Here is a 10,786-nt window from a genome sequence, read left to right as displayed (position 1 = left end):
CAAAAAAATACATAAATAAAAAAAATAAAAAATGGCCAGGCACGGTGGCTCACACTTGTAATCCCAGCACTTTGGGAGGCCGAGGCAGGCGGATCACAAGGTCAGGAGATTGAGACCATCCTGGCTAACATGGTGAAACCCCGTCTCTACTAAAAGTACAAAAAATTAGCCTGGCATGGTGGCGGGCGCCTGTAGTCCCGGCTACTCGGGAGGCTGAGGCAGGAGAATGGTGTGAAACCTGGGAGGTGGAGCTTGCAGTGAGATGAGATTGCACCACTGCACTCCAGCCTGGGCCACAGAGCGAGACTGTCTCAAAAATAATAATAATAATAATAATAATAATAATAAAAATAATAAAGTGTGAGGAGGAATTTGCCAGGGATACACTTTTTTCCTTACGTTTTTCTGCGGAGGTAAGGTTATATTTATATGTGTGGATGATGCCATTCAAGGTACCAAGCTAACCCTTCAGGATGGGGGCTGGGGTACCTTATGTCTCTCAGCATTGGAGACATAATGCCTTCTTCCCTCCTCTCCTTACCTCTCCCTCTCTTTTTGAGACAAGGTCTTGCTCTGTTACTTAGGCTGGAGTGCAGTGGTGTGATCCTATGGTTCACTGCAGCCTTGAAGTGGGCTCAATAGATCCTCCTGCCTCAGCCTCCCTCTGAGTGCTGGGATGACAGGCATGAGCCACTGTGCCCAGCTCCGCCCTTCCTTTCACAAGACATGGGTAGAGCACCCTCTTGCGGTGAAGGCAGGAAGGGGGCTGAGTGTGCTCTGGGCCTGGCCGGAGGTTTCTAGGATGCAGCAGGGCTTCCTCCTTGGCCTGACGGAGGTGGGGCCTGCCAGGGAGTGCCTTGCTGGGAAGGGAGGGCAAAGGGCCATGTCTTTTGCTTGCCCCACCCAGCTGCCAAGAGTCCCAGTCACCTGGCCACCCTGAGTCCTGGCCCTTGAGGGTAAGTGTTCTTCTGAACACAGCTGCCTCGTCCTTCCCTGATGACTGGGTGAGAATTCTCTGCTCCCTGGGGGTCCAAATACCCTGCCCACGCTGCTTGCATTGAGGCCAGGCAGTGACCACACCAGCCACCTCCTCTTCCTTTCCATAGGTCCACGAGACTGGGGCAGCAGCAGGGGCAGGTACAGAGCACCTCAGCCGCCTCCCTACCTGACAGCAACATCAAAGCCGAGGCCAAGGCAGGAGGGCCCAGAGTGAGACACCTCTTCCAGACAAGCCTTGGTCGCCGCCTCCTCCTCTGTCACCCTGTGACATAGCCCAGAGTACCAGGCGGCTGGAGCACTGGGGGACACCCGGACAGAACCCTCCCTGGACCAAGTCCTCCAGGAGCGGGATGAAGCCATTGCCAAGTAAGGGGAAGCTGCTTTTGGGGGCAGGGAGGGGAGTTGGGGGCACCCCTGCAGGGCCTGTCCTGCTAATGGAGGAGCGGGGGGCTAGTCAGGCATTCTGGAAGGAAAGCCACACAACCAGCCGCCCTGTCACTGAGGTGGGGGCCGTGGCCACACTCATCCACCCCCTGGACCTCATAACCAGACCCACAGGGTCCAAGCCTCAGCTACTCTCTCTGCCACCCACAGGAAGCAGGCAGTGGAGGCGGAGCTGCAGAAGTGCAAAGCCAGGCTACACGCCGTGGAGGCCCAGCTGCTGGAGGTCCTGGAGGAGAAACTGAGGCTGAGGCGAGAGCTGGAGGCCTGGGAGGTAGGGGGAATGCTGTCAGGGCCTGGGAGGTGTGGGGAAAGAGGGCACAGGCTCAGCTTTGAACTTGCTCTCCTGTCCACAGGAGGACGTGCAGCAGCTGGTGTGGCAGCAGGTCCAGAATCAGCTGCAGAGAGAGGCCGAGGGTATTCCGGGAGCCCACGTGGACCCTGGAGCTGCCAGGACCCCCCGGTCCAGATTCTCCCTGGGTCGGGGACGTTGGTGGTGACACAGACCTCAGCCCAGGACTTTGGGAGTAGTGTCTTTATTCATTAAAGCCTGAGGTCTGACCACCCCTGTAAAACTTTGTGCCCACTCAGTGCCCATCTGAGTCCTTCTGTGCCCAAATGTGGAGCAGGCTGCAGGGACTTGAAGCCTGGGGTTTTGTGCCTCCTCTGTTTTTTTTTTTTGAGACAGAGTCTCGCTCTGTTGCCTAGGCTGGAGTGTAGTGGTGTGATCTCAGCTCATTGCAACCTCTGCCACCGGGTTCAGGTGATTCCCCTGCCTCAGCCTCCTGAGTAGCTGGGATTACAGGTGTGCACCACCACGCCAGGCTTATTTTTGTATTTTTAGTAGAGATGGGGTTTCACCATGTTAGCCAGGCTGGTCTCGAACTCCTGGTCTCAAGTGATCCTCCCGCCTCAGCCTCCCAAAGTACTGGAATTACAGGCATGAGCTACCACGCCCGGCCACCTTCTTGCCAGCAACTCTTAGACCAGGAAGCCTCGGATGGCAGCTATGAAGTCCTGTGGGCGGTCAGCGTGGATCCAGTGGCCAGTGTTCGGCACTGTCTGCATCTGGGCCCGAGGGAAGAGCCGCATAATCTCAGGGTGGTGGCTGGGACTGTGCATCGCAGTGACGGCCATCGAAAAGGGGTGAAAGTAGGATGAGGAGGAGTGAAAGAGACACGTGGAAGCAGAATGGGGAGAAACGGAGAGATCTGTTTGAGCCCATATGCCCGGTGGTATTTCTGGCCTCTCAGCCTCCCCACTTCCACACCCAAGGCCTCCCCTGGTAGGGTCCCCAGGCCGGGGCCTGGGCGAGTAAAGCATGCCCCTCCTACTACCCAGGCTGGCTTACTGCACGAACTGGGAGTTTCCACCAAGGAGAAAGAGTGTTGGCCCGAGGTAGGACTCTTGCCTCTGTGGGAAAGCCAAGATCTTGTCTAGGTGCTGGGTCAGGGCATCTAAGTTCACCTTCCACACGAAGCGCCCGTCTACCTCTACGAGGTTGGTGAGCAGGAACTGCCGCACGACCATGTCCTATGGGGGTGCAGCAGTTGGGGGGGTTTCCTTGTGCGGTCTGGGGGTGCCAGTCTTCCCTTGACAGGTTCCGGTCTACAATACTATCTGGGGGGGCCTTGGGTGTATCACCTGGACAACAGAACTGAGCTGTTCATCCGCCAGTTTTCGGGCATGGGAGCGGGGCAGCTCATCTGGGATGTTGATGGCCCTCATGGCTGCCACGTAGGTTGCAAAGTGGGAGACACCTGTGCTTTCCACTGGGCTGATATCTACAGCAATGAGACGTTCCACCAGCTCTGGCTGTGGGAGAGAACCGAACTGGGACCAGTCTTAGGCAGACATAGGGAGTCTCAGGCACGGCTCCTGGAGCCTGAACTTGGTCATCCAAGGATCGTTTGAGTCCCAGGTTGCCTGCGGGGCACTCAGGGTATATACTGAATGGGAGGAGGCCCCAGACATGGGCGGCTCACCCTCTGTAGTGCCAGCAGCATGGCTGTCTTCCCTCCCATGCTGTGGCCAACGACGGCGCAGGGCACCAGGCCCAGCTGAGGCAGAAGTTCCTGCAGGTCCTGGCTCATGATCTCGTAGCTCATGTCTGGGCTGTGGGGGCTGTCACCGTGGTTACGAGCATCCACCGTCAGCACCTGGGGAGTGGGGTGAGACGGGGCTGCACTGATATCCCCGTTCTGGGGGTAGACAGCCAAAGGCCTTGTAGGGACAGCAGGTCAAGGGTGTAGAGAGCCTGGGGATACACCCTGCAGAGAAGGGCCCAGTTTCCAGACCTAGGAGGCCCAGATGAAGAACCTGGGGCCACTCTGCCAGAGAAGAGCAGGCCCCAGGGTTGTGACCACGTCTCTGAAGGGCTGGCCTGGTTGGGTGGCAATCTCGGAGAATGCCAGGAACGAGACTCCAGGAATTTCCAACCGTAGGAGCACAGAAGAATGGGCTGCCATGAGGTGGTGAGCTCCCGGTCATCCCTAGTGAAAAAGCAGGCCCCTTCATGGAAAGGGTGCAGGCGCCTAGGCATCGGCCAGCACCGATGGAGATCTACAACATGAATTAATGAAGATGGCAACGTGAGGGAATAAATGGAGTTGCCGTTCAGGGTCCACACTCAGAGTGAGGGATCTGGAAGTGAGCGTGAGAAGCGGGACCCCCTGCCCTGCCTCCTCCCAGGCCCCGCCCACTCCCGCCCAGCCCCAAAGGAGCCCCGCCCACTCGGAAGCTCACCCTACGGCCTGTCTGCTGGGCCAAGATCTTGGCGATGGAGCTGAAGTTAGTTTTGCTGCCGAAGAGCCCGTGCAAAAAGACGACGGCCGGGAGGGCTGCCTCCCCGTCCAGAAGCCTGTAGGAAAGCGGAAGCGGCCTGGCAGGGGAAGGATCGGGGTCAGGGTCTGAGCCGGCGGAGACGGGGAAAGGGGTAGGGGGAAAGGGCTTTGGGGGAGAGGCCTGGGAGGTAACGGGCCCAAGGGGAGGAGATGGGGCCGTCGGGGCCCGGCAGGGAAAGGAGGACAGAGGATGGCCTCCCGCCCGGTGCCCTTGACTGACCTCGGCTCGGCGCCCCCTCGGCCGCCGCTGCTGCTGCTGGGTGCGACAGGCACCCTCGCGAAGCTAGGGCCGTGGGGGCCGAGCCCCTCACGCGGGAGTCTCCAGGCTCGGGTCCAGCGGAGCATGCTTGCAAGCTGTTGGCCCGCTCGCATCTCACAAGGTACGTCCTGCCCACGCTCCTTCTCCCGCTCTCGCTAGGAGCCCCGCCCATTTCCGTCTTCAGCCCCGCCCAGTTCCGACATGAACCCCGCCCTCTCCCCGCCCCCATCGCGGGATTCTCCGCCCTCGGTCCCGTTTCCTTACGTATCCCCGAGAACAGTCCGGCCCCGCCTCCATCCCCGCCCCTTACGCCATTACGTAATCCCCGCAGGCCTTGCGCCAGTCGCGGTGAGCGCTGCACCTGGCCTCGCCCTAGGCTGGGCAACCCGAGGTGCTTGCCCCTCCCCTCGCGAAGCGCCGCTGTGCGTAGAATCTGGGAATTCGGTGTGCGCCGCTCTGTGCGTGCTCGGTTCTGGGTTGCAGCTTAGGGCTCGGTTCCCGCCCCGCACCTGCCATCGCTCACTGACCTGGGTGGCTGCCATCGTTTCTGTGCCGCCAGCGGGGGCGAGCGGCGCCAGGGTGGCTCTGGGCGGCGGAGCGCCAGTGTGGTGGCGCCGTGCTCCACTGCCGGGGGCCCGGGCAGGTTGGGTGGAGCACGGGCACCCACCCATCCTGGAGTCTTCGATCTAGAAGGAGCTCGGGGGCACTCTAGAACTCTTCCCCAAGCCCCTTCGTCCCTTTTACATTTGGGGAAGCCTCCCCGAGTCTGATCCCACCTGCTTTTCCGCCCATACTCCCCATTCTCATACTCCCCTTTCAGGCACCCTGCCTTTCAAGGTCTTCTCCATACCCCACCTCCTCCTGCTGGGGTGCTGTCTGTCTTCCAGATGGCCAGTTGCCCGAGTCCTATACTTTTTTTTGGTGGGGGGTTCTTACCCTCGCCCAGGCCGGAGTGCAGTGACGCGACCGTAGCTCACTACAGCCTCGACCTCCTGGGCTCAAGCGAGCCTCTCGCCTTTGCCTCCCGAGAATCTGGGACTACAGACGCAGACTAATTTTAACTTTTTTTTTTTTTTTTTTTACAGAATCATGGTTACAATTTTTTTTTTAGGCCGGGCACGGTGGCTCACGCCTGTAATCCCGGCACTTTGGGAGGCTGAGGCAGGCAGATCACCTGAGGCCAGGAGTTCGAGACCACCCTAGCCAACATGGTGAAACCCCGTCTTTACTAAAAATTCAAAAATTAGCTGGGCGTGGTGGCGGGTGCCTGTAATCCCAGCTACTCAGGAGGCTAAGGCAGGAGAATCGCTTAAACTCAGGAGGCAGAGGTTGCAGTGGGTGGAAATCATGCCACTGCACACCAGCCTCCTGGATGGAGACAGACTCTGTTTCAAAAAAACAAAAAATTGCCATGGGTGGTGGCACGGCCCTGTAATCCCAGCTACTGGGGAGGCTGAGGCAGGAGAATCGTGTGAACTTGGGAGATGGAGGTTGCAGTGAGCCGAGATCTTGCCACTGCATTCCAGCCTCAGTGACAGAGCAAGACTCCATCTCAAAAAAAAAAAAAAATTTTTTTTTAAATAGAAGCAGGTGCTTGCTATGTTGCCCAGGCTGGTCTCGAACTCCTGGGCTCAAAGTGCTGAGATTACAGGCATGAGCCACCACACCTGGCCCAACAAAATTTTTTTTAGAGAAGGGGTCTTGCTACCTTGCTCAAGCTGGTCTCCAGCTCCTGGCGTCAAGCGACCCTCCCATCTCAGGTATATGGCTTTTATTTTATTTTTTCTGAGACAGGGTTTCACTGCGTCACCCAGGCTGGAGTGCAGTGGCACAATCACGGCTCACTGCAACCTCTTCCCCCCGGGCCCAAGCAATCTTCCTGCCTCAGCCTCCCGAGTAGCTGGGACCACAGATGTGCACCACCATGTCTGGCTAATTTTTTTCTGTTTTGTAGAGATAGGGTTTTACTATGTTCTAGGCATAGCAAGGGGACAGTTTCAGGCTGGTCTGGAACTCCCAGACTCAACTGATCCTCCCACCTCAACCCCCTGAGTAGCTGGAACTACAGGTTTGCGCCACCATGCCTGGCCTCAGCTATAGGCCTTTTAAGGCCTTGTATAACTAACTGCTGCCTCTTCCTCAAGCTTTCCCAGACTTTCAGAGTTAAAACTAATCTCTTTGATCGAATGTTCTCGAAGCATTTCTCAGAGGCTACTGTGTAGTATCATAGCAGCGGCCTTCCCTGTGTGTGTCCACAGCGGGAGCTATGTCTTGTTCATCTGGTGCAAAGTGGTAATAGTCATCGAGAGCTTCAGAGTGCTGGTAAATGCTTATGTGAAAGTTGTGTGGGTGGCTGGGTTAGTGGCCCTCCCGGATATGACATCTGGGCCAGCTAGTTTTACCCTGGCCCCTCCCCCACCTCCTTAGGGCGGTCCATGACCTACAGGATGAGTCCTCTTTTTTAAAAAAATTAATTAATTATTATTAATATTATTTTTTGAGATGGAGTTTTGCTCTTGTTGCCCAGGCTGGAGTGCAATGGTGCGATCTTGGCTCACCACAACCTCCACCTCCTGGGTTCAAGCGAGTCTCCTGCCTCAGCCTCCCAAGTAGCTAGGATTACAGGCATGCGCCACTACGCCCAGCTAATTTTGTATTTTTAGTAGAGACGGGGTTTCTCCATGTTGGCCAGGCTGGTTCAAACTCCTGACCTCAGGTGATCCGCCTGCCTCGGCCTTCCAAAATGCTGGGATTACAGGTGTGAGCCACTGCACCTGGCCATTAATTTTTTTTTTTTTTTTTTGAGACAGGGTCTGGCTCTGTCACCCAGGCTGGAACCTGGCTCACTGCAACCTCTGCCTCCCGGGTTCAAGCAGTTCTCATGCCTTAGCCTCCCGAGTAGCTGGGACTACAGGCGCGCACCACCACACCTGGCTGATTTTTTTCTGTTTTTGGCAGAGACAGGGTTTCACCATGCTGGCCAAGCTGAGGATGTGTCCTAACTCTGTGAAGCTCCATCTCCTGCTTAATGAGACCCTGAGGTGTTTGGTTCTAATCTGAGGAGGGCTGAGGTCACCGAGGACTCTAAGCACACCAGGTGGTGTGATCATGTTTCCCCGCATAGTAATTAGGGGAGTGATGAGGACATCTGAGCCCTGGATGGGGGCTGGTCCCAGGCCTGGGAGGGGTCCTTGGAGGGTGTTTTTCTAGAGTTGGTGGGTGAAGGGCGTGGGGGTTGAAGATTCAGAACAATAGTATTTCAAAGGTGCTTTTTTTTGTTTGTTCGTTTTGAGACAGTGTCTCTCTGTTGCCTATGCTGGAGCGTAGTGGGACAATCTCAGCTCTCTGCAACCTCTACCTCCCGGGTTCAAGCGATTCTCTTTTGCAGCCTCCCAAGTAGCTGGGATTACATGTATGCGCCACCATGCCCGGCTAATTTTTTGTATTTTTAGTAGAGACTGGGTTTCACCGTGTTGGGCAGGCTGGTCTCGAACTCTTGACCTCAGGTGATCCTCCTGCCTCGACCTCCCAAAGTGCTGGGATTACAGGCATGAGCCACTGTGCCTGGCCTCAAAGGTGCTTTCAAATTGATCCCTGCCACACACCCCACCCTCCACCAGGTAATCTCAGCCTGGCCCAAGAGCCCCACATCTAGGGGCAGAAGCAGCCTTGAGATATTTACTCAGAGTCCTGGGCCCCAGCCCTGATCAGGTGGCTGGTGAAGGCAAGCAGAAAAACCAGTTGGTTTGATGTTTCCACTTGAACATTCCAGAGAAAGTGGTAGGGACAGGGGAGGGGTCGTTGCTACCTGGGAAGGGATCTGGGGGTGGTGTCATCTTGGGGGCTGCCCAGCCCTCTCAGCTTGTTAGGAACAGGCCAGGAAGTGTGCTGTTGGTTGGCGAAGGCCTCCTTCTAGGGGAGGCCAGAGGGGAGGCCTTCCGGAGCCCCTGCCATGCGGAGGTGAAGGTGGGAGGTGAAATGGACTATCGCTCTTTGGAGGTCGAGTGTACACTGCCCCATCCGTGCAACCAGCCTTCCTGTAAAGTGGGAGGGTGCCGTCCTTATTCTGCTGATGAGGAAAGAGAGGCTTGGACGGCGAAGTAACCCAGCTCCATGTCACTCAGCCGGTGCACGGCCCGGATTCTTTCCTTCACTGACTCCTAACGCAGTGCTCTGTGTATTTTGTCACCACCCTTCAGGCTGTGGGGACCAAGGGCCGAAGGGGTGCGGCCTGAGGCTGCCGGGACACTGTTCCTAGGTGGCGCGGTGGCATTGAATGGGTTAAGGAGGGGAGGTGGCGGGTGTCCCTTAACCGCACCTGGCCTAGTATCGGTCACGTGGCCAGGGTTTCACCTGCCCCGCTGAGCAGGGACAATCGGGCTGCTTGTTTTGTGGCCGGTCGCCATGGTGACAGCAGCGTGCCAGGGGAGGTCATGGGGCAAATTCCTGCTGGCTGGCCAGGTGGGGCAGGAGTGTCAGCTGTGCTGGCACCAGTCGGGGCTTCCCGGAAGACCCCTGGAGTTTTCCCGTGGGGCTGTCCCTAGGGGGCCCCTATGTGACTCCCCTCAAAAACTCCTCCCATCTCAACCCCCACATCAGCCCAGCTTCTCTCCTCCCAGATTTTGAACCTGTATTAAGCAGCCGGGATTTTCATATACATTATTTGGTTTAATCCGCCCAGCAACCTTTCCCACGTGGGAATGGTAATCCCTGCAGGTCGGCTGCCGGCTGCGCCTCCCCTACGACTCACCCAACACTTTGAGAACAGTGGCTCCTTCCTGCCCTGCTTCAACAAGCCCAGATCCATTAGAGCCTCTCACTGTGCGCCAAGCACCTTCCTAGACGCAGCCACGAACAAAACAACAAATTAATCAATCTCACAACAAAGGATTATGTCCAAGTATTTATTTTCTTCGGAACAGGTTAGGTTGGCCCCAGTCATCCAGAGAAGGTGGGGATGGCACAGGATCAGGCCAGGGCTCTGGTATCCAGAACATCTCCACGAGCTCTCTCTGCCACCTCCCTGCCTCACCCACACCTGCTGCCCACCAAGCCTTCCCACGGATTGTCCACAGATTCCCACCAGCTGCACAGATTCTCCTGCTTCCAGTCACGCCTCCCTCTGCTCCCTAATCTCCAACAGGCCCTGCTGACAGTAACAGTTGTCAATTTTTTTTTTTTTGAGACGGAATCTTGCTCTGTTGTCCAGGCTGGAGTGCAGTGGCATGATCTTGGCTCACTGCAACCTCCACCTCCCAGGTTCAAGCGATTCTCCTGCCTTAGCCTTCAGAGTAGCTGGGATTACCGGCACACACCACTACGCCTGGCTAATTTTTGTATTTTTGGTAGAGACGGGGTTTCACTGTGTTGGCCAGGCTGGTCTCAAACTCCTGACCTCAGGTGATCCACCCGCCTCGTCCTCCCAAAGTGCTGGGATTACAGGCGTGAGCCATTGTGCCCCACTGGTTGTCAACTATTTTTTTCTGCCTCCTGATTCTGTGGAAGACCGAGTGTCTCCCAGGAACAGTCTCATCACATGTACAGATTCTTTCTTTTTTCTTTTTTATTAAGACGGGGTCTGGCTATTGTTGCCCAGGCTGGTCTCAAACTCCTGGGCTCAAATGATCCTCCTGCCTCCGCCTTCCTAAGTGCTGGGATTACAGGTGTGATTCTTAAAGTGGCAGGGTGAGGACACCTTCCTTTTTGGAATGAATGGAGGATGGTGAGAGAGTCTGTGTATTTTGACACCCAGCAACCTCTACCCCACTTGCCTGCAGGATACAGCTCAGTCTCCTCTGTCTGCATTTTGGTGTCTTTATTTTTTTTACTTGTTTGTTTATTTATTTATTTTTATTATTTTTATGAGGCAGAGTCTCGCTCTGTCCCCCAGGCTGGAGTGCGGTGGCGCGATCTCGGCTCACTGCAAGCTCCACCTCCCGGGTTCACGCCATTCTCCTGCCTCAACCTCTCGAGTAGCTGGGACTACAGGTGCCCGCCACCACGCCTGGCTAATTTTTTGTATTTTTAGTAGAGATGGGGTTTCACCATGTTAGCCAGGGTGGTTTCGATCTCCTGACCTCGTGATCCACCCGCCTCGGCCTCCCGAAGTGCTGGGATTACAGGCGTGAGCCACTGCGCCCGGCCTTTATTTATTTATTTTGAGACGAAGTTTCACTCTGTCGCCCAAGCTGGAGTGCAATGGCACGATCTCAGCTCACTGCAACTTCTGCCTCCTGGGTTCCAG

The 10,786-nt window shown here is 56.3% G+C and overlaps 1 protein-coding gene and 1 long non-coding RNA gene across 9 annotated transcripts; one reads left to right on the top strand and one right to left on the bottom strand.

The window, feature by feature from the left end:
* The first annotated feature begins 1,106 nt into the window (after window positions 1-1,106).
* LOC129489775 (uncharacterized) lies at window positions 1,107-1,951 on the top strand. The gene is made up of 3 exons (XR_008660087.2): window positions 1,107-1,365; window positions 1,594-1,714; window positions 1,797-1,951. It is a non-coding gene; the product is annotated as an uncharacterized lncRNA (long non-coding RNA).
* A 9-nt stretch (window positions 1,952-1,960) lies between these two features.
* On the bottom strand, window positions 1,961-4,939 carry ABHD11 (abhydrolase domain containing 11). Of its 8 annotated transcripts, none has more exons than XM_063646406.1 (6): window positions 4,504-4,939; window positions 4,191-4,321; window positions 3,426-3,599; window positions 3,085-3,255; window positions 2,792-2,973; window positions 1,961-2,554 (listed from the first exon to the last, which is right to left on the bottom strand). In XM_063646406.1, the coding sequence occupies exons 1-6, from the start codon at window positions 4,769-4,771 to the stop codon at window positions 2,422-2,424; spliced, it is 1,059 nt and encodes a 352-aa protein (XP_063502476.1). In that variant the 5' UTR covers window positions 4,772-4,939; the 3' UTR covers window positions 1,961-2,421. The 8 variants fall into 8 exon arrangements, with proteins under 8 accessions (XP_063502476.1, XP_063502479.1, XP_055148838.1 ...); XM_063646409.1 differs by having other exon boundaries at window positions 2,852-2,973; window positions 4,186-4,300; window positions 4,504-4,731; XM_055292863.2 differs by having other exon boundaries at window positions 4,186-4,300; window positions 4,504-4,728.
* Between the last annotated feature and the right edge of the window lie 5,847 nt (window positions 4,940-10,786).

This window comes from Symphalangus syndactylus, chromosome 9, assembly GCF_028878055.3.
Source record: "Symphalangus syndactylus isolate Jambi chromosome 9, NHGRI_mSymSyn1-v2.1_pri, whole genome shotgun sequence".
In the NCBI taxonomy this organism is placed as follows: domain Eukaryota; kingdom Metazoa; phylum Chordata; class Mammalia; order Primates; family Hylobatidae; genus Symphalangus; species Symphalangus syndactylus.
The sequence above is the reverse complement of the archived record's forward strand: the minus strand, read 5'-3'. Positions and strand labels throughout refer to the sequence as shown.

Excerpts from the sequence above, each read along its gene's own strand:
- ABHD11 (XM_063646406.1), bottom strand. The coding sequence starts at position 4,771 with ATGGGGGCGGGGAGAGGGCGGGGTTCATGTCGGAACTGGGCGGGGCTG. Across the intron at positions 3,600-4,190 it reads CTTGGCCCAGCAGACAGGCC|GTGCTGACGGTGGATGCTCG; the intron begins GTAGGGTGAGCT and ends CCCACTCCCCAG. Across the intron at positions 2,555-2,791 it reads GGAAACTCCCAGTTCGTGCA|TCCCAGCCACCACCCTGAGA; the intron begins GTAAGCCAGCCT and ends TGCGATGCACAG.